This window comes from Crocodylus siamensis, chromosome 4 (genome assembly GCF_052110815.1).
Source record: "Crocodylus siamensis isolate JL-2025a chromosome 4, ASM5211081v1, whole genome shotgun sequence".
In the NCBI taxonomy this organism is placed as follows: Eukaryota; Metazoa; Chordata; order Crocodylia; family Crocodylidae; genus Crocodylus; species Crocodylus siamensis.
Genome location: NC_143398.1, coordinates 5641095 through 5664173, shown reverse-complemented (window position 1 = coordinate 5664173; position 23079 = coordinate 5641095). Strand labels below are relative to the sequence as shown.

General features: G+C 45.4%; 1 protein-coding gene across 1 annotated transcript in view; it reads left to right on the top strand.

The window, feature by feature from the left end:
* The window catches only part of EXOC4 (exocyst complex component 4), a 577394-nt gene that overhangs the window by 159535 nt on the left and 394780 nt on the right, over positions 1-23079 (top strand). Inside the window, exon 9 of the mRNA XM_090041546.1 lies at positions 2320-2408. Within this exon, the coding sequence (XP_089897672.1) occupies positions 2320-2408 (89 nt within the window). The remainder of the gene's footprint in view (positions 1-2319; positions 2409-23079) is intronic.

Below are 23079 nucleotides of genomic sequence, written 5' to 3'. Positions count from 1 at the left end.
CAACATACACAGTGAAATGATGATCCCTGGCACGTTGCCGGCTAGCCAGCCAGTTCACCTGACATCAGGCTGACTCCGGTGGGCTGCTGATGGTCCTCATTGCCACCGTTTTGCCTCCTGCCAAATCCTTCCTACCCCCACAACTCCATACTCCAGGAGGTTGTCCAGGCTCCTCTCTGGATGAATTCTCTACCTAAAATGGCTTGCAGGTGGCATGCTTTGGAGCAACATGGGGCTGTTCAGCCTTCCTCCATGGCTTATCACACTAATCCTACAGTGTCCTCTGCTTCTCTTGGTTGGAGAAAAATATTGTTTCGCATGCAGTGCCTGAAGCCTGTGCACACTCATTTCTGTCGGGTAAGGATGAAGTTGGGTATAATTGGTTAAAGTGAAGGTGCCTAACCAAATAATAACAGCACACCTCCTAGCACTCCTACCCTTGTCACTAAGTCACTGCTAGCACCTTGGTGACAGCAGTGCTTATTGGGATCTCTCGTTCTGTTATCTGCCTCCTGTCAGCTGTCACTATATCTATGGAAATCTCTCCGTTGAAATGGAATTTCTTAGGCCGTCAAGGGATGTACATGTTTGATAAAGTGTTATTCTTCTCGTCCTTTCCATCTTTAGTGGGGCTTTTTCCTCTCTCCAGACTGCAAGGCTCTCTTTCTTGCATTTTCATCACCTGTTTCCAATTTAGAGAAGTCATCCGCTTGTCATAAGAATATCTGCTTTTAGATTCCTCGCTTTGGAAATCAGTTGAACAGAAGATGAAGCCTCACTCACTCTCAGACTGATAGAGATGTTTGATATGTAAGAGGTTGGGATCTGTTCCCGGAAGCTAATCTTGTAGCTGCTGGATAGCATGTCTCAGAAGAGGAGCACGGTTTAGCAGTGCAACAGGACGTGTCAGGACTTCACACTCTTTTCCCTGCTCTGAGACCGACTTGCTGGCACATGGGCAATCTGTGTAATTGTTCTGTGCCTCACTTTCCCCATCTGTGAAGTGGGCCTAGGACTCGTAAGTTTGTACAATAGCATAGCTAATTTAATGGATTTTGAGCTCCTCACATAAAAGGCCTCCCTGTATATAGCAGTTACTACTGTAGTAGCTCCCAGTGGAGAGCAGATGCATGCCACGTGGCACATGCCCTCCTGTGAAAGAAAGCCGGAACGGGATCAGATGTACAAGCAGCACAATGATAAATACACATTTCACAAGCATTGGAGCATTCAACCTATTAGCTGAAACATTTTGTTTTATTTCTATTTAACCAAACTGTTTTGAAACTCAACCACAAATAATTGATAGAATAAAAGAGGTGTAGGAGGTGGGAAGGTGTCCCTGAGTAAGAGATGGGAGTGAGGACCTGGAACCTAGTAGAAGGACCAAGAAAAAGGGGAGGGAGGAAATGAGGAGCCCTGTGAGATGAGGCAGATGGTTGTGATTTGGAAACCTGACAACCAGTGCTAATACTGGAAGTGAGAGGGGAAAAATGCAATGTCTGGGTTTCAGAGCTGTGAAGAAGAGGGTGAGGCGAGTCTCCAAAGCCTTCATACTTGGCTGCTCTTGCTCTCCAGAGAGGAGGTGTCCAAGGTTTAGTATTTTGGGTGTAGCTCCTTTCTCTGATTGGGAAACTGGAAGACTGCTGCTTTCTACCTTTTCCCCAACTGCTACTGCTGACAGCATTTGAGGTAGATCCTCACCAGTGTGGATCCTTCCACAGACCATCCCCAGTGGGTCTGTCTTGCCAACTGCTAGAGCAAGAAAACCCAGACATGCATATTGTGCTCCTCCCAGTTTTCCAGAAAAGTGTTGTTGGCATTCACTCGGTGTCTTCAGCATTTCTTTGTTAACATCTGGGATGTTGTCCGTGCAGGGATGGGGTTCTGTGGGTTCCACCGGTTTGCTGGTTCATTTCTTGTTCAAATGCACCTCGCTTCTTGGTGACACGATAATGGTAACTTTTTTACCTGGTCGAATGGAACAGCTTGTCCTGTGTGGCAGTTTCTGCTGCTGACTTGCCAGGCTGGTTCGGCCAGCCAGGGGAGCGATGATGTGGTAGAAAGGATGGGAAAGAGAAAGCGCAAGAATTGGCAACCATTCTAGCTTTGCTGTGTTTTTGCCAGCAGAGGTTATATTCCTTGGGGAAGGCTAGAATAGACTGTGTTGGCAAAAATACAGCATCGACAGCAGCAGTCTGTATTGTGCGCTCTGGTGTAGTACGGTGTACCTGCAGAGTCCTCCTGCTGTAGCTCTGGCCTGTGTCTGCAGAAAAGAAGCTGTGTGTTAGTGGACTGACTGGATTCTTTTTATTGCAGGTTTGAGTCGGCCTCCCATGCTATTAGCATGAGCGCCTACTTGCGCGAGCAGAGACGGGAGCTGTACAGCAGGAGCGGAGAACTTCAAGGTGGGCAGCTGGATCGCTCGTTCGCTTGGTTGATGCCTTTTGCCAAGAATGTACAGGCCTTCCCTATGCTGGCCTCAGAAATTGGTAGCATCTGTCGAGCTAACCATGTGTAAGGCTGTAGTGCAGGACTCTGCAAACCTGGTCAGCTCGTAATCTTTTATTCACTCGAAGTAGGTGGGGAAAACTTGTGCATTTCTTCCCCCTCCGCCCCCCAACCTCATACTATATGCTAAAGGTTTGAGTTCAAAAAGGACACTATTCAAACCATAATTGAAATGGAGAAGAATCTTAATATAAATAACATGTTTGAAAGCTTGATGTTTGCTTCCTCACCTGAAATTTAATTTCCATACAGTTTGTGGCAAATGTTGTGTTAGATTATTTCCATGGACTGAAGCTTGCGACCTTTTGTGTCTGAAAGCCTGAGTCTGCTTTGAGCTAAAGAACCAGCTCTGTGGCATTGAGGGGCACACACTACTTTACATGGCTCAGCTGCTAGAAGGAGGAAGGTTTCTGTCACCCTCTTAAATGTGCATACTTTTTTTTTTTAATGGTGGATTTGGAGAGCTGCGATTATTCTTACTGGCTTGTGTTGTTTGTGCAAAATGGTTTGTGCATACTGTTGTACAAATAGGTATAGAGGTGTCTCTCCACCGAACACAGCACAATTGCAAGCTTCTTCCTGTCAGCTGTATCCTACAAGGGAGATCTTGTTTTGCAAGAATCAAAATGGGTGAGATATTAGAGAAGATCTTCACAAAAATATCTGTACAAAAATCCAAGTTGGTTTGGCTCTGTATAACTGATTTAGCTTCTTATACTGCATTTGTCACCATGTAATGAGTGCGATATGAAACCTCTGTTTGAAGCCATTATTGCCCAAATGTTATGGGCAGTGACCGAGTTCTAGCCTGGAACGCAGTTGGTTCCGTATAAACCCTAAGATAGATATTTGATATTGATAATTGTCCCTCATTGTGATTTGGTAGCTCATCAGAAAAAGGGAGAGGTGAAGATACTCTTTTTGAGGTGCCTTATCACAGTCAAGGCCCACTTAAGAAGAATCCAACCAAACAGCCCTTCACCTTGCAGGTTAGTTGTGAGCAGTAGAAATGTGTCATATGCACTTGCTCGTGGTGACAGACATGATGATGTCTCTGTGGCTGTATTAAATCCCATTAGAGAACAGGATAAGTAAAACACTGCCGTACTAAGCGGAGGTGATCAGATACCACGCAGAAGGGAACTGCAAAAGTTTTTTCCTGTTGCAATTGTACAGTTCTGCTCTCAAATTTAGCAAAATCCTTGCCTTTCTAATGTAACATTTTCCATTCTTAATTCAGTTGAGTTGTCCAGTGCAGTACAACAGTCTTCAAAGTACTATGTAGCGTGTCCCTTGCCTTTCATTTTCCAATACAAACAACTGCATCCTGCTGTTGATGGAGTAACAGGTCTCATCTCTAGGAAACCAGGAGATCCTGAGAGAAGTTACCACCAGGGAAGAGCCCTCCACCCACGACAGTCTTGCTATTTCCCTCCAGGGCTCTAGGTCTAGCAAGTGTTATTCCAACTGCCATCTTCAAGGAGAATCAGTCTGTTGCTTCATGACTAGGCTGGTTTTCAATTAATCTTATATGGACTAAAAACACGCTAGAAAACAGTAGTATTAACCTATCCCACCTACTTGTCTTCAGACCCAGGTGTTGGGATGAATTGTGGAAGCGTTCGGGTTTTTAATTATGCCACTGTTACTTTTGAGAGCTATTTTTGCATGGAGCTGTTCCTTTATGGCATGTGCTTTTCCAACCTGAAAGCTTGCTAAGAACTTTTTTCCAACTACTTTTTAATAAGAAAATCTCACATCTACTTGGAACCGTGCCAGCCTGTGTCTTGGACCAACCCAGCTACAATCAAAAACCCAGCTTTTCCAACCTGCATGAGAAATGTTGCTCTGAATAGCTAACTCCTTTAAGTCCTCATCCTGTAAGGAGTCCCCAAAGGAGGACAGGCTGGGGGACAACACTTTGAAGAGAAATGGGGGGGAGGAGGATTTCTGAAAAGAAGTGTGTTTTAGGGGAACATCAGTAGGACAGAAGAGGATACTTGATAGATAGCCATGGAGACCGCCCTAGGTATAGTGCTAGAGACGATGGGAAGGAGAAAGCACAAGGATTAACCTAAGATTGGGATGGAAATGTGTGGGCCTTATAGATCCATAACTAGATCTGTGCTTGGGTTCAAGATTCCCAAATGTGGCTGGGGATGAGGATTAAGAGCTTGAATATGATGCAAGAGGACATGAGAAGTTTGAATGGAGGGGCTCAGGAAGGATGGAGACAGGTGAACTTTGCAAGAAATGTTTGCTATTTAGCCACAGAGAGAAGTTTTCCCTCTTAACTTTTTATGATAAAAATGTTCAAGCCTCTCTCTTCCCATTAGAAACTGCTGTTCCCTTTCAACTAGTCCATTTATCTACTTGAGCCCTGGGCCACAGCAAGATCTGCATTTCAGTTTTACTTTTTAAAAAATAATTGAATTATTCAGTCAGGTTGGGCCAAGGCTGGCATGTGGCCATCTTTCCTCTGAAGACCAGACTCCTGCAAGTTTCTCTTCTCAATAGTCTTATCCACAGACATTGAACCTACATTGAACACCTTCAAGAGTAAATTGGATGCTTATCTTGCTGGGATCCTATGACCCCAGCTGACTTCCTGCCCTTTGGGCAGGGGGCTGGACTCGATCTCCTGAGGTCCCTTCCAGCCCTAATGTCTATGAAATCAGACTGTGGCCTTAGGGAGGAAAGGTGCAATGTTGAGGTAGGAGTGGAAATCTGCCGAAAGCATCTTCAGAGTATCAGTTTCTGTACAACCATCCCCTAAATATTCAATTCATGGCAAATTCTTGAAATGGGAATTTAATTTAAATTGCCTTATAATGCACAAAAGGAGAGGTGACACTTTGTCTTTAACTTTTTGCTTGTGGCCTGAAATATGTGATCACCCACTGTTGGCAGAGCCCCCGTTGCACGTGGGTTAGGGTTGGAAGCATGCATGTTTTAAAGTTTGATCCTTTTGAAATCAATCGGTGGTAGACGAACCAGGCCCTGGATTGCTTTGCTTTTGTTTAAGTCGTGTCAAGTTATTTGGAAGAATTCTGTCATTTTAAAACACCCTGAAGTTTAGAAAATCGATTTCCTGCCTTTGAGCTTGTACAGCCTGGTGGCAGGGGTATGATTGTGTTGGATATTGTTTTTGCATGTGTTCTACAACTAAACTAATCGCTTATGTTCATTAAAATTCCCATAATGCTTTTCTTTTTTTGTTCTCTTTGCAAGAGTGGGCTTGTTATCTTAGTTTCTTGGTCAGATTCCAGTTGTGAAAATTACATTTAAGAACTGCTCACACTTTCCTTTGGGTAGTGTTCCTTTTATCAGCCTTAAATCGATTGCATCTTGCTGTGCATTGTCAAAGCTGCTGCAATCCATTTCAGGGGTGTCTGCTTGGTAGTTGCCGTGCATGAACATTATGTCCCCAGTCTGTTTCATTTCGTAGACTTCATAGACATCAGGGCTGGAAGGGACCTCGTGAGATCATCGGGTGCAGCCCCCTGCCCAGGGGGCAGGAAGTCAGCTGAGATCAGATGATCCCAGCTAGATAAGCATCCAGGTGTTTCTTAAGGATATCCAGGGTAGCTGCTTGCATGACTTCTGGGGGAATTCTATTCCAGACTCTGGAGACTCAGACAGTAAAGAAGTTTTTCCTTATGTCCAGTCTAAAATGGTCTTCCAGCAGTTTGCAACCGTTAGACCTTGTCTTCCCTTGGGATGCCCTGTTGAACAGTCGTTCTCCCAGTTTCTGATGCACACCTCTGATATACTTATAGACTGCCACCAAGGCCCCCCTGAGCCTTTGCTTCTCCAGGCTGAAGAGTCCCATGCCTCTCAGCCTCTTCTCATAAGGCCTGATTTTCTTGACCTCTAATGATGTCCATGGCTCTCCTCTGGACTCTCTCAAGCGTCTCCGCATCCTTTCTAAAGTGCAGAGCCCAGAATTGGACTCTGTACTCTAGCTGCAGTCTCACCAAGGCAGGGTAAAGCGGGAGGATGACTTCTAGGGTCTTGCTTGAGCTGGATCGGTAGATGGAAGCCAGAGTTTTATTTGCTTTGCTGGCTGTGGCATCAGAGCATCGCATTTGTTTACACGGTGCTTTGGAAATGGAATTTCTAGGGATAAAAATGGTCTCGGGCCAGTCCAATAGGGGAGAGAGCATCTTTGCAGTTGCTTTGAAATCCTGGCTCTTATTGTACTGGATGAGTTTAGGATGTGGAAGATGCAGGGTTTTTGGTTGTAGCTGTGTTGGTCTAAGGACATACAGACGTGGTTCTTTGGGTAGATGTGATATCTTTTATTAAACCAACTAAGTAGTTGGAGCAAAGTTCTTTGCAAGCTTTTGGGCAGTTGTTCCCTTCTTCAGGCCTTCGCCAGGATGTGGAAGGATGTTGCTTTTTTCCTTGTATTGCTTTTTAAAAATTTTTACTTGACCCCCCCCCCCATCCTGGAAAAAAATCATGACGAGTCTACTTGTTTTTACAGTAATGCGTACAACTGTTTTCAGTGTGTGGTCTGCAGGTCCCTGGGGGTCTGCAGACTATATCTGAGGGGTCCATGAAAAATGACCATGATCAGTCAAAAGTATGTGACTACACACACTTACAATTCAAAGGGTGCACACATCCATTTGTAATTTTTAGAGGTCCACAGATGAAAAAAGGTTGAAAACCATTGGCCTAAAACCACAATCCAGATCTGGAGTCCTTGGTGCGGTACATGCACATAGTCCACAAATTCTCACTGTTGGTATTCATGTGGCTCCTAGCACAGCTGCACGGTGTGGAAGGTACTGGAGTCTGCCTTTCAGAAACGCACACGGCCGCAGTTTGTGTGTGTTTTATGCCAGGATTGAAGGGAGGCAGCAAAGAGGAGCAGGATTTTGGAGACAACTCGAAGTTACAAAAATAAAAATCCAGGAAAAAGAGAGCCAAAAATTAAAGCACAGTTGGTTACTTCTTTGTTGCCTTCTCTTAAGCAAGTTGTGAATGAGAGCTGATTATCTTGCTTACCAGTGGGTATTCCTGTGTGCGCAGGATTCAGAACACCTGAAGTCGGAAATTACTCTGGGCATAAAACATCTTGCCAGCAGACACCTAGCACAACGATGCTTGGTTGCTGATAATTTCTAGCCCGGCCTCATTTTGTCAAAGATGCTGTTGGTTATGGGCTGTTTTTAAATATATCTGATTTTCTCTCGGCAAGGGGGACCTGAAAGGAGTTTGTGTAGTTATATGGCGTATTCAGAAGAACTGTGGCCTCAGTTCAGTTTATCAGGAGAACTTGTAAAGAAATTTTATGTGCTGTGAAAATGTGAAGAGCCTTGAGGGTATTGATCAGCGTGGAAAATGGCATCCAGCCTCCCTCTTATCTATGCTAGTGCAGGCCTTAGTGAAGTCGACCTTGATATGAACTAGTAGTGTCAAATATCTGGGCTCATGTTTTCAAGAGTGAAATGTTAAGAACATCTGAACAGCTGTGGCTCCTATGGAGGCTAATGGACCCCACAGCTGCTCTTTGATTTTTTTATTTTTGGCCCACTGGTTTTTTCATCAGAGGGAGCCCTAAGCCTTTAAGCATTGATTAAACTTATTCACATCCTTGCAAAGTAGGATATTATGCTAACATTTTAGCTAGGCAGATGGTTCACAGTAGGGATATCAAGACCCTGGCAGAATTAGGGTCAGAGTTTTCAGAGGCCTTGCTCCGAGTCCTTTGTTCAGATGACTAATGCACGCTGTTGAGGTTTAAATATATATTAGTGGAAGTGGTTTTAAAGGACTGCATTTTTTTTAGGTGCCTCAGAATTACCCTTTGTCATCATTAGCAATCTGTCACCGTCCAGGATGATTGTTTTCCACAATTGTCTCATCTCTGGGTCCAAAGATGGCTGCTGAGGCCTACCCAGGATTGACGGACTCTGTTGCAAGTCAGGCATGCGTTTCCGTACGGGGTGAGTGGCTCTGAGTTCTTGGTTCACTCCACAACCTGCTGTTTCTGCCACTCCTGTTTTTCCATCTTCTATTGTTGTAAGGTTTCAAAGTACTGAAATCCCTGCAGCAGACTCTTCTTCCATTTGGGGTAGTCCTGAGCCATATCGACTCATGGGATGTTATATTTTTTTCAAGTTGGCCTTGAGGACGTCCTTGAAGCGCTCTGCTCTCCTTCTGAGTGTATATCTCAACTGAGCCGGGAAAGTAAAACTTGATAAATCATGCTCTTGGTTTCGGATCTGATGTCAAGATCTTCAAACACCTGTTCACTTGCACATTTGAGGCGGTGTTGGATTTCTTTGCCAACGTCAGCCTTCTGCGAGATAGCTTCCGGGGTATGGGAAATACGTAACATTTCCCAGCATCTTGCTGTGAATCTGAATTACCGGATCTTGGGACGCTTGTTTGTGGAGGACCTTCGTGTTCTCACTGTTAAGCATCACTCACGTTTTCTCGTATGCCTCGGTAAAGACACCGACAGTTGCTTGAAGGTCTGCTTTTGAGTGAGCACACACTACAGCATCGTCAGCATACTGGAGCTCAACGATTGAGGTTGTAGTGAGTTTGATTTTGGCTTGGAGTCGGCTGTGCTTAAAGAGGTTACCGTCCACTCGGTAGTGTAGCCCCACTCTGCCTGGAAGCTTGTTGGCTGTCAGATGTAGCATTGCGGTATTGAATATTGACATGAGTGGTGGAGCAATGATGCAGCCTTGCTTAACTCCTGTCTTAACCTTAAAGGGAACTGTGATAGATCTGTTATTGAGAATGGCCACTCGCATACTGTCATGGAGCAAACGAAGAATGGTGACAAATTTCACTGGGCATCCATACTTCAGAAGGATCCTCCACAGCGCTTCTCAGTTGACGGAGCTGATAAGTTTTTTTTTTGTGAGGTCGAAGAAGACCACAATAGATGGGTTTATGTGGCTCCCAGCATTTTACCTGCAGCTAGCAATCGGTGAAGATCTTGTCCATTGTGGCTCTTGATACTGTAAACCCATACTGAGATTTTGGAAGGATCTCTTCAGCAAGTGGAAGGAGATGGTTCAGGAGGGTTCTTGCAACGATCTTACTTGTGGTGGACAGCAAGGTGAAACCTTTTGTAATTTCCACAGTTGGACTTATCTCCTTTTCTGAAGATTGTCACAGTCATTGCGTCCCTGAGGTCATCTGCAAATTCCTCTTCCTTCCAGATCCTTAAGATGAGGGCATGGAGCTGTGAAGTGAGCTTGAAGATTTCGTTGGGGATCCCATCAGCTCCAGGTGCCTTGTCATTCTTCATCTGCTTGATGGCGTTCCTCACATTGTCAAGGGTTGGAGGGATTCTGGCTGGGTGTTGCGGGATGGAGTTGAGAACCTTGTCATTAACAACAGTTTTAATTGAAAAAGTCTTTTAAACTGTTCCTTCCAACAGGCATGCATGGCTCCCCTTTTCCTTGATCAAGTCTCCTCCATCCTTAAGTCTCAAAGGGGTTGTTCCTTGAGTGCTCGGACTGTAGGTGACATTTGTCACTGAAAAAACTGTGCATATATTGGATGTCAGTGAGATGTTGACTCTCCTTTGTCTTGTCTTGCCATCATTTGTTCTTCGTATAATGGGTCCTCCCTTGGACTTCTGTCTTGGCTTGTTGGAGACTCAGTTTCTTTTGCTTGGAGTTGATGTTGTTGCGCTTGCAGTTGATCAACTCTTGGATGTCCCGGTTGTTCTCATCAAACGAGTCTTGATGTTTCCTGGTAGAGAATCCAGGCGCCTCTTCACAGGCACTGATGACAGTGGACTTAAAGGTACCCCACGTGCTGCCAACTTTCTCCCATTGTTGCTGACTGGAATTTCACATTTTTCATTGAGGTAGTGGTGGAAGAGATCTTGCTTGATTGGGTCCTTGAGTCCTTTTTTGCTGATCTTTGCTTCTGCTGCAGCCGTCATTTGGGAGCCAATTTGAATGACATAACTGAGCGGATGAGTTGGTGATCAGTCCAACAGTCATCCGCTCCTAGCATAGCTCAGGTGATGCAAGCAACTTTGTGATCTCGGGCACAAACAGTGATGCAGTCAGTCAACTGCCAAGGTTTGGGTAGCGGGTGTTGCCATGATGTCCTATGCCTGTTTTTCTGGTGGAACAGGGCGTTGGTGAGTCCATGTTCTGCGCGTTTGGTTCAAAAGAAGGATGCTGCTGGAGGTGAAATTGGCAAGAAGAATAAGCCTGTCTCCCTCCTGAATGCCAGAAAGGACTTGGTTAAGGGTGGCATAGGATTCCTCTTTGGTTTTGTTGGCATCAAGGGTCAAGGCATATACACTGATGACAGTGGCATATTGGCTCCCTTCCCATTTTAAGTTGGAGAATCATGAGATGTTCATTAATTCTGGTAGGGAGCTCATTGGTTTGCTTTATGAGTTCATTCTTGATGGCAAAACCAACTCCGCAAAGTTGGCGTTCTTCTTCCTGTTTACCCTTTGAAAAGAAGGTATAGCTGCCTCCTTGTTCTTTGAGCTGCCCGGCTCCTGCTCACCAGGTCTCGCTTGGTGTAGCCAAGTCAGTATTGTTGTTTGACTTCCCGAGCTATGATTGTTATGTGTGATATGATGCACAGAATGATTTTTAGTTTAATTATTCCTTAGGTCATCAGCCTTTTGGAAATGGGACCATCCTGCACAAGCATTTAGAAAGTGCTTAGGTCTGTCTTCCTGTAGTAAGTGTATAATCCCTGTCGTCATATCCAGGTGCCTTACAGCTTGGATGCGTTTGTTCTCCAGATGCAGTGGAGAACAGCAAGGGGCAGGGAAGTGCTGTTCCCCTTTTTCTCAGATGGAAAGTAAGCTTAGAGATGCTAAATGACTTGCCCAGGGTCGTTGTCAGTATGGGGTGGAGCAAAGATTTCAGTTTAGGGCTCTAGTCTAGGACTTGGGAGACCTAACTACTGGGAAGATGTATGTTGAACTAATATAGCCTAGCATTTGTATTGAACTTGTTGTGTTTTTAATCTGCTTGATAATTATGCTGCTCTGAGATGGGGGCATCGCTAGCCTGATTTCACATATCAGGAAATGGGGGTGACAAGGTAAAAGGCCTCATCTTCCGTCTCAGTTTGTGCCAGAAGCAGGATTAGAAGCCAAGACTTCAGATTCCCAGACCTGTGCCTGAACCCCTGTACTATATCTATATGCATGCATGAATGGAGATGGCTTAACAGAAAATTCCTGTGCCTTCTGTAGGAGCTGATGGTTTCCCAGGGTGCGCTTTGTCCTCTGTAGGCCCACCTGTTGCAACAGAAATGCCGAAGTGATGGTTTTGTACGGGCTACGTTCTACTGGCAGAACTTGTACTGGTAGAGACAGGTAGGCATGGGCAGGACCTTAAAGTTTCTCGACTTTCACGTCCCAACCACAGACTTCTCAATCGTGACATTTTGCAGCATGAATCAAGTAGAGCTACAGGGACTAAAGCAGATCCTTCGAAAATCAGAAAATCCAGGGAGGAAGGGGAGCTGTGGACGGTCCTTGACCGTATACAAGGAAAGCCTGGACTTTGAGGTCTCATATGGTAGGGATGAATGTGCCTGGAGGGCACCCAGAGCCTTTTTGGTGGAGTTTTAGAACTTGCATTTGATTAAACCTACAAATTTGAGCTCTCGTGGACTGTTTGCTCTGGGGTACAGGGTACATACAACTAGGACATGCGGGGCACGAGTATTACACAACTCAGCATGGGAGACTGGGCATTATCAGAGATGATCAATAGTGCACATGCTTGTTCTGCAGTTGGAAATTCCTTATGGCTGGGTTTTGGAGTAATTAATGAAATCAAAGCTCACTGCTGCTAATTAAGACTTTTCTTTTCCCATCAAGAGCCCGCAAAACAGTGGCAGCAACAGCAGTAGCAGCAGCAAACGGTATCTGCAGCTGACAAGTAGTAAATTAAAATTTGCAGGATGTTAAGGCCAGGTCTGGGGAAAATGCAGTTATGTGTAGGTGCCTTGTTCTATTTGAATTAACCAAAGGGCTGTCGGAGGAGGCCAGCTGTGTTCTCTGATGACAAAAATGAATCTTGACATTCTGTATAATGAAAATTCGGTTCAGCACCTTTTAGAGATGTGTATGATAATATGGTGTCAGTCAGAGGCAGCAAGGACAGGGGAAGAAGTAGCATTCTTGTCTTATTAAAAGAGACATCATGACAAGTGGACAATCCCAGTTAAAAATATGCCTTAAAGAGAGAGAAAAAAAAGCAGGAATAAACAGCCGGAGATGTAAAAACTCAGTTGTGTTAAGGAGGAGGGAAAAATTATTGGTCATGATTAATCCTCTGTCAGGTGGCTGCTTTCGTCTCCCCAGGATGCGAAGGATCACGGTTTTTTGTTTGAGGTTGTGGGAAGGAGAGGGAAGAATCACTTTTTTGTGGTTTGACAGTGTTAATGCAATCATCTAGTTCAGACCTTGTAAGCCCACTTATTATTTCCTCTGCGTGTGTTTTTTCTAGTTTAGCGGATTAGCTGCACTGTCTCTTCAAAGGCTATCCAATCAAGAAGGGGTTATTAAAACCGGGGCGCTTTATGACTGAGAATTAATTAGAGCAGCATTTTCATGCAAAACATCCAATTTTTTGATTAGCAATGGAGCAGGGCTGCAATTAACACTCTAGGAAGCTTAAATTTCCAGCATTTTGATTCTCAGGAAATGAGATTATCAAACCAGGGTCAGGCACTTGACAGCAAAAGGGGGATTATGTGAAAGAAAATAATTTGTTTCTTGATTTTGCTTCGGAGATTGCCATTAAGGCAGCAGCAATTTGGAAGGAGGTGAGGAAGGAGGGGGGGATGAATATGGAGGCAGGAATGGCCCCACACTTTGTCCTGTTTGCAATGCAGAGTGCCTTTCTCGTCTCTTTAGCCAGAACGCGTTCTGCGTGGGATGCCCAGCAACAGGTTTTTGCTGGTGGCGGTGGTGGTTCAGGTTCTTCTACTAGATGCATTTTTGGGATTGTTCATCCGTTCTCAAATATTGAAAATATTTACATCCCGGAGGAGGAGGAACCAAGATCGTTTTAATTGACACAGACTTGGTCTCTGTTGCTTTAAGCCGACATGTGCTGCGTGCGCATCTTCTATTTTTTCTTGCACCGTTTCTGATCTACTGTTAGTGTCTGAGGACAGAGACTGCTGCTTATTAAAGGCTGACCTTTGCCAGGCTTGGGTGCCTGTGATAAGAGGCAGGGCATCTCCTTCACTCCTATAAAACAATGAGCATTTCCACCTCCGGTTTAATTGTTCCCGCTGCTCAGGGAGACATATGGCGATGAGTCAAACTGGCAAAAATCTTTTTTGAACCTGTTTGTGCCTGACTTGGGAAAGGCTGCCGAGGTGCAGATTTCATTTGACAGCTGATCAATTTTGCCCATTATGAAGTGCTCCAAAGCTGTAGTTTAGAGCCTTTCTGCAGGGGGCATCCCAGGTGACTGTCGAGTTTTATTTTAAAATAGCCATGTAACTCCAGGAATGGTCCATTTAATTCTTTGATTTTCCCTTTTCTTTTCTGTTTAATTCATTTTGCTGTCTGGAGTTGTTCATGAACGTGAATCTGTGACGGCTGCAGCTGGGTAGAATGAGAGAGTACAGTGGACCCTGCCCACGGCTCAGGACGGGTTTCCAAAACCCGCTGCTATTCCAGCCCTTCCCACATCAGCAGTCTGCACTTCTACCCTGCAGAATCCATTTGTCTTCCAGTGTTGGGCTCAACATCATTTGGCCGGTCCGCCTTGGTCCTGACCTCCTAGTCAACCTCTGCTCCCATTGCTTTGCTAATGTACTCTGCTTTTGACACGCAACACCCTCTGCTTCTCTATTTCTGCATTGCCCCACAGGCCTGCTAATTAAGGACCTGCGGGCTTGACCTTCAGCTTCTGCTCTTCATGTCCTTAGCATCCCATATAGCTCTGCTGATGCTCCTTGTTTCTGCACCTCCTCTGCTATTCCCATCTGGAGGTTGGATGTCATTTGATTCAGCTGGCACTTTGCATGGGAACAACCTAACATACCAGTGCATCAAGTTGGGTCATATTGATAAATGACTGCAGCGAATTAAGAGCGAGGGCCATATCCTGCTCCACCTATTTAGGAATAAGGTGCTTCAGGGGGGAATTTAGGAATAAGGTGCTTTTACCTTTCTCAAGACCCGTGAAACCTGGTAGCATGAAAGGTTTCATAGTTTCAAGGGTCGGAAGGGACCTGAGCAGATCATCAAGTCCGACCCCCTGCCATGGCAGGAAAAAGTACTGGGGTCAAACGAGGTAGGTGGGTCCTTCTCTCTGCTTCTTCGAGTCTTAGTTGAAGGCTAAGATGATGGCATGGCACAAAAATGGATGCATTAAAGGATTTGGACAAGGTGGAACTGGATTGCAGTTGAACACCTAAGAGGTCCACTTAGGCATGCAATAGGTGGAGTGGGATCTGGCCCTGCTGCAGTGGTAGTGAAATCCTGCTACGTAGCCCTTTGATATCAGCTGGTCACATGCTGCTTTGTTATTTGCCTTACATGGAGGAGGTCAGTGAAAGAGCATTCGTTTGCTACAGACCTTCAACGGTTGGATGTTTATAATGGACCACAACGGAAGCTCCACGTGCCGTTAGATGTAACGGGTGGCTGGCTTCAACAAAGGCATGTTGGTCTTGCACATTTTAAGGCGTTACTTGTTGGGAGATCTCGTGCAGGGCCTCCTTTTGGCCGTGGTGTGTGTTTGTTCGTAAGGCCAGTACTGTTTTCTGAAGTGTTTCTTCACTGCTACAGCCTCTGTAGCTTTACTGAGCTTGCTTTAGCAAAGATGAAAGTCAGCAGGTTGCTGTAAAATCCTTTCCCCTGTTTTTTGTGAAGACGTTTTCTTCGACTATTGGTATCGCTGATTTAACAATCGACACAGAACCTGCCCAGGTACATGGCGCTGTGAAGCTGGACACCATCTTGTCAGAAGGTGTCCACCAATTCTTTTTAACGATTTAATGCATGTCCCTTGCTGCTGAATCAGTGGTGTATAAATACTGTAGGGTTTTTTTTTTTCTTAGCCTGAAGTTCTTTACATGCAGCTTGTACAGAATGGCTCTTACACGGCCAGTCATAGACTGGGGCTTGAAATAGCATCTTGGTCTTTTGGGTTTTGCAAAGTTTCCATTCTCTTTATTAACCTCTTGGACTCGTATCTTCCCTGGAGTTTCACGTGGTGTGCTGTAAGGGAGTGTTTCAGGCTTGTAACAGCCTGTCTTACTGTTTAAGAACTTGGTTCATTGACCCAACCAGGCCTTTCATACCTCGGGCTGATGTCTTGTTGGTCTGCTCTGATCCATGCTTCCCTCTGTGGCAGATGCCCATTGCATCGTGAATGAAAGGTTACTGCAGCCCATGTCAGTAATGAAAGCTGCTGCCTCTTAGGGGTGAAGTTGGCGGTGCTAAATTTCTTTTCCAGTTGGGAATTATTCGGTCCTGTGCTACAACCCTCCTCTGTCACAGGAATCTAGGGCCCCTCGTGCACATTTGTTTAGTGGTGCAGTGGGATGAGATGCCCTAATCCCAACCACATGGGCGTGGCAGGAGGTGCTGGCGTTGGGAACAGGGATTGGAAGGCCAAGCCAGCAGTTACTTGTCAAAACCCTGTGCCCAAGAGCCCTGGCCAGGCTGTTGGGCCTAGGAGATCAGCTGCTCCCAGGTAGTAGGGTGGGGGGACAAAGGGCTCCCCCCTGCTGAGGACTTTAAACCCCACCAGGAACCTCTAATCCCTGCGCCCTGGCAGCTCGGCAAGAAGTGCCGTACGCAGGATTTAACATCCTTGGCCAGGAAGCCTTGGGAAGCTACTGCAACATGCTCCTTAAAACTCCCTGGGTGCCAGGAGGCAGAGACTGGGTAGCCTCTCTCTGCTGTCTGGGCCTGAGTGTCTAGAGAGTTTTAAAATGCTTGGCTGCTGCCCAGCTGCTGTCTTGCTTTTTAAAGCTCTTCATGAACCAGGATCCATGGTATGGGGCACAGGTGTCTGGAAACTGGGAGCTCCTGGCTTCCCATACCCCATATCATGGGCCCCAGACTCGTACAGGGTTCGTGTCTTCCCCATTTGCCTTCAAGGATCAGGTGGGGGCATTGGGTCCTGGACCTCGTGCTGCCTCCAGCCTGATCCCATTGATTGTGTAGGGGATGACTGTGTCCTTGACCCCGGGGCTGCCCCAGGCTGGATCCCTACACTCAGCCAAATGTTGTGACTTGTCATAGGTCAGGCCTGACATGCCACATATTCAGTTTTAAGGGGTGATACAAATGAGCCATTTATACATGGAAAAAAGCAAAATACTATAAAAAAGCTTTTTTGCCTTCTAAAAAAATATATCTTTGTGGAGTATTTGCTATATTATCACTCCATAAATTGACCTTAACATGTGATCGGGTTACTCTGTATGGCGGGGGTGGGCAAAATGCAGCCCGCCAGGCCATTCTATCCGGTCCGCGGGACCCTTAAAAATTTAGACAGTTAATATTAACCTGCCCTGGGCTGCCTGCCATGTGGCCCTCAATAGCTTGCCAAAACTCAGCAAGCAGCCCTGCACCCAAATAATTGCCCACTCCTGCTGTTAACAACTTAATCATGTCTTAAATGTAACATGTGCCAGGACCCTTGACCCTGGTCCTCCTTCCCCCCCCATCTGTTTTCATTAGAAAACCATTCACTGCAAAGCCTTCCCTTTGTTCTTCGATTAAAGATATAATTGTACCCGTATTAATATTTGATATTAATGTATGATCACCTACCTTTTGGGTACCCCTGTTTTAGCATTGTTTGGGTGCCTTGTCTACTTATTAGCTTAGCTTGTATAAGAGATGCACTGACAAATGACTGCCATATCAGACTGGCACTGATTTAAAAGGAAAATTAACATTGTTGGCTATTGGGGGGTTTTTGGCTGGTGTAGCCAATAATGTACCGATAAATATAATGTGCCTCCTGGCTGTTGTCTTCGTAGCATGCACATAGCCAGGGATGCAGCTGGGCAGTCTGGACAGCAGCGCCCTGCAAGTAAGTCTGTGGAGGGCATGGGACATCGGGGGTGGGGGCAGATCAAGGACCCCACGGTGAGGGAGGGAGTGGGGCAGGGGCTGGCAATGCTGCTCGGCTAGGGCGGTGAATGGGATCCAGGGTTGGGGTGGGGAGCAGTGCGGAACCGGGCAGCTCATCTGGGGGCACAGGGAGGGGGATAGGGATAGGGGGCTGCCACTGCACACACCCCCAGGGGAGGCATCAGGGGCATGTGCCCCCCAGATTTTTGCACTGGGTGAGGCAGGGGGGTGGGCTGCCTTTGCCTCGGGAGCCGTGCGCTGGCTGCACATCCCCTGCCTGTCTGGCAGTGCTGACAGCAGTGAGTTGTGCCTCTTGCTGCTGGGCGTGCAGGGGATGTTTAGCCCATGTGTGGCTCCTGGGGCAAAGGCAGCAGGGTGGAGAGCCCTGAGCCCGCAGTAGGCAGCCCACCTCCATCCTTACACAGCTCGGCTCTGCTCCAGTTAGAAGCATCCCCATGCTTAAAAATGGTGGCGGCGGTACTTGAACTAAAGCTTATTTGACAAGCTTTAGTTCAAGCATCCCTGCCGCCATTTTTAAGTGCCTGGACGCTGATCCCCTGGACGACCCGCCTGTGGCTCCATCCCACTCCCTGCCCTGGCCCTGGGGTGCCATTCACTGCCCTGGCTGGGCAGCAACCCCTGCCCCACTCCCTCCCTTGCCATGGGGGTCTCGATCGATCCCCCCTCCCCTTCCCCTCCACAGACTTACCTGCAGGGTGCTGCTCTCCACACTGCCTGGCTGCACTCCTGTAAATCAGATTGGTATTGGGTGATACGCCTTGCTAATAATCAGCTATCAGTATCGACCAAGGCAATATTTATTGGTGCACCCCTAGTTTGCACATCTGTAGCACCTTCGTCTGGGGATTTTTAAGTGCTTCAGTTTTTTTACTGCTCATAGGTAGTAGCTTAATGTAGAAGGTAAGTAAGGGTCTGTATTGGAACACTAGAAGGTATCCATCTCAGATGAAGTGCAGCACATATATGGCATTGCTTGGCTCTACTTGAACATCGGGTTAGGTTATGAACGATCGAATAGTCTTTTTTTTTCCCCAGTTGATATTACACTGGGAATGTAGGGATGCTGAACATAATCATCCGAGTTGAAATTCAACTGGGACATGATAGCTAGTAATCCTGCAGTTGCAGAATGCACAGGAGGCTCTTCAATGGCAGCCTAGGTTCAGGACTTCTAATTTACATCTCTCGCAAAAGCATTCAGGTTCTTCCCAGAGCTGCATCTAGCTTATTGCTTTACTTTGAATATTTGCAGTCACTACGCAAGTACAAAATACCTGTTTGAATCCACCTTGGGGAAATAACTTGTGTGTTGAGTAACTTTGTGCTTCTGTGTCCTGTGCTTATTCCTCCTTTTGCTTTTTTAGTTTCGGATAACTTTGAATGCTGTTCTACATTAAAAATAAAAGATGCAATCAAGAGTTTCTGTTGCCAGAGCTCAAAGCCCTTGTAAGATCAGGAACTTTCTCACCTTTCCCCATTTATTTAGGAAAGCACTGTGAGGACATTGCTGTTTGGTAGGGCTTTTTACTTCCTTAATACGTTGAAGTTTACCAGTTTCCAAGTTGCCTGTTTCAAATTTCTCTGATTGAACAGGTATCACTGAGCGTTGTTTTGGTTTTTTTATTTGCTGGTTTTCTCTGCAAAGCCCATCTAGGCAGATTAGCCTCAAAAGCATTTCATAAAACCTGATCTAACATAATTTGCTCAATACAGAAAGACAAGTATTTTGCAGACCAGCAGGCCCACTTGGAATAAATATAAGGTCGTGGCCAGGATGATAGCATTTGATTTTTAGAGGAAAATAGATTTACATTGCCACACTTTGCTAGGTACCGTTTGATTAGAAAACTATATATAGTTTTTAAATCAAAGTGGTATCTAGCGAAGTACCTCGTCTCGTCTAGTCTAGTCTATAGTATACTAACACTGTTGTCCTATGGGTTAGCTATATGTTTACAAAGAGAATTATTTGATTGAAATAACAAGAGCATTGGATAATGCAGGCAGGTCCACTATGACTTTGGCCACAGACCTGCAGTTGTGATCTACAGCACTGTGTAGGCCTTGTCTCGGACGAGACTAGTAGTTTTAGTTGTAGCTTTTGAGTCAGCAGAATTTTTCTGCTTGCCGAGGCCTGATGTTGGTATTTTCAGAGAAGTAACTTTTTCTCCCCAAGTGGGCTGAGCAGATCCCGGAGAACCTTGCTAACGGAATAAAAAGCTACTTTCAGCTTTGGGATAACAGAGAACACTTAACCTAGTTGATACCGATTAAGACTCATTTCTGCCCAGCGCTCTTCCTGTGAACAAAGTGAAAAGGGCAGACAGACTTAGTTTGGGTCTTAGCAATGAATTGCTTCTATCACAAAAAGCAGCAGCACCACTGTTGTTGGGTGGAAGGAGCAATAGCCAAAACCAGTCTGAAATTGTATGCAGTACAGCAATAGGATGAGACCAGCTCTTCCCACAACAGCTTTTCCATACTCCAGGGAATCCTGGACACCCAGAGGTCTGCCAGCACCACCACCAAAAGGTCAGAGATAGCTTTGGCTAAAGAGACGATTTGCTTTTGGTTCTTTTTGTAGTACACAGTAGATGCCTCCAGGATGACGCAGTCCAGAAGAGCACTTGAACAGTACTGTGAACAGAGCTTGCCGGAAAGCCAACCATCGAGGAAGCTGCCATTTTTATTTCTTTGCATTGCACCTGTTTATTGGATTAAGAGAGGAGTTTAATCACCTTTATGCTAGCGTTGAATTCATTTTTAAAACTGAAACCATTGTCTCCCAAATAAAACTTAAAAATGCATCAGTAGCAGCTGTATTAGCATCTGGACGTTCTCTCTGCTGTGACGGATGTGTTTTTGCGCTGGAGTGCTTTATCTGATAATGTCGGAATGAAACTTTGCAGTGACAGAGTAGCAAGCGGCTGGAGGGAGCCCTGCTTTCAGCTAGGGTTAAAGCCATCTAGGTGAGCATGAATTAACATTTCCCTTGTCTTGTAAAGGTTACCCTTTAATTGAGATTCAGCGCGTTCAGTCCAAAACCTGGGTTCTAGGAGACCTCTGTTCACAGCGAGGGCACAAATTGGCAGCATAATCTCATCAGAGGTTTAGGTTATATGGTAATAAATCATCGAACTCAAAGCTGAGGGAACTGCTGCAGAGCATAAAGCAAGACAGATGCTTGAAAGAGTTGCGTGGTTTGTTGTCTGAATTATTAATTCAACCACTTGTAGGTGTTCAGGATTCTTCTTAGGAAGGGAAAAAAATGAGGAAAGTAAAACTTTACGCGATTACAGTATTTAAAAAAAATGAGACTTGTTTTTGACTACCGTTCATTCTGCCCATCATGCAGATTTTGGAATAAAATGTATACGTACTTGTTTTCCGTATGCATATAACGTTTGGGAATTTACATTTCATCTTCATTTTATGCAACAACTATTTTTAATATACATTCTGTCATAACATGCATCTCTATACAGCGTAGTATGCCAAGGAAGTTATTGCCGTCTCTGCTGTTATGAGATATAAGCAAGAAAATGCTGTCTACAGTCCTATGATGCTACAAAGTGTAAAATTCCCAAAAGTACGTAAGTGACTTTGGTACCTAAATTTCACTAAGACTCCTGTTCACTGGGTCAGGCCAGAGGTCCACCTAGTCGTGTGTCTCTGGCCGTGTGTAGATGTTGAAGGGGATGGTGAGTAGGGCATGTCCAGAGCCACTCACCCCCTGCTTCTTTCCTACGGCAGTTTTCAGTACTCAGAAGTATAAGAAGTTTGGATTTTGAGGCTGCCTCCATGCCTACCAGATTCAATCCTTACTAATAGACCTTTCCTTCGAGAATTGGTCCAGTTCCCTTTTGAAGTGGGGTAAGCTGCCAGCCTCCACAACATGACGTGGCAATGAATTCCACAACTTAATGTCATGTTGTGTGACCAAGAACTTCCTCTGGCCATGAGCACGTACCCGTGTCCTTGACTGGCTAGACTGCAACTGAATGCCAGTCCATGGCATAATATTGCTGCAAAAATCACCTTTAAAGTACACCAGACTCTGTTAACAGAAGTGTTGTATAAATGTCACAGGAGGTGTTTCTTTGACTCTCTTCAGCCATGGTGAGGTCTCACCTGGTGTGTTGTGTCCAGCTTGGGCACTGCACTTTGAGAGCCATGGAGAAATTGGAAAGAGCTCAAAGGAGAGCAGCACAACACGGCATGTGAGGAAAGGTTGGAAGAATTGGGGTTATTTAGTCTGGAGAAGAGAACACAAGGAGTATTTGTTCATCATCTCCAAATACAAAAAAGGAGGATGGCGATCAGGTGCCCTCGCTATCCACTGGGGATAGGGTAAAAAGTAATGGGCTTGTATTGCAATAAAGGCGATTTGAGGTTGGATGCTGGGGAGGACTTCCCGAGCACTGGTAAGCACTGAAACAGTTACATAGAGAGGTCTTAGACTTTGTCGTTGGAAATTAAAGAGCAGCTTAAAACAACACTTAACTAGGGTGGTTAAGGTAGAGATGTTTCTGATTTGAGCTGGCATTTGGACTAGTTGACCCTCTAGGGTCCCTTCCAACCCCTTTTATGGTTGTCTGACTTCAGCTCTGAAGTGTCTTTTGGAAAATATTACCCAGACTCTGCCAACTGTGGTTCAGTGTATCCACTGAACTTTTAAGTCAAATAGAAGTGAATAAATATGGTCCAGATGAAAGATGCGTCAGAGGACATGATTTCAGTATCAACAGCAATCAGAATGTGTAGAGGGGCAAACGTATGTGAGTGCTAAGTAAGAGGAGGTAGAAAAAAGGAGAGAAGATCATTAAGAAATTGTAACACGCTCTTGGAGAGGTTTTAAAACTCAGAGATCAAGTTTTTATTTGCATCTTGCAAGAAATGGAGTATGATCCATAGAGGGGTTGTAAGTTGTTGGAGGGGTGTGTGTGTGTGTGTGTGTGTGTAAACACTCGCTTGTGAACTTGCATATTTGAGAACACGGGTAGGTGCGGTTTGTACATGTTGGTATGCAGAAATTTAAGACTCAAAATTTGCCCCCCATTTTCAGTGGTGATGTCCACTTAATGTTGTTCTTGTTGCAACTCAGTTTGGCCTAAAGGCTTCTTTTAAATCCAGAGTTGTATCAATTTGGATAACCATGGCCAGCGAGTTTAAAACAAACAACTTGCTAGCCCAACTTGTTGTGTTTTGCTAGCGTGGTATGGACATTACGCTGTCCTTCCATTCTTCCTGCCCGTGTTATTCTCTAGTCTAGAACTGCCAAGTCTAAGTGCAGTCAGTCAAAAAGCCCAAGGCTAAATCTATTCAATCTTTGCTGGTTAATCTAAACTGTGGAGATTGAACTGATAAGCCAGTGAACAGACGTTTGCTTTTCATTCCAGAAATGCAGTCACACACCTGCAGTGGCCCAGGGGAGCGGGGGCATTGGAGCACGCCTCCCGGCTTGG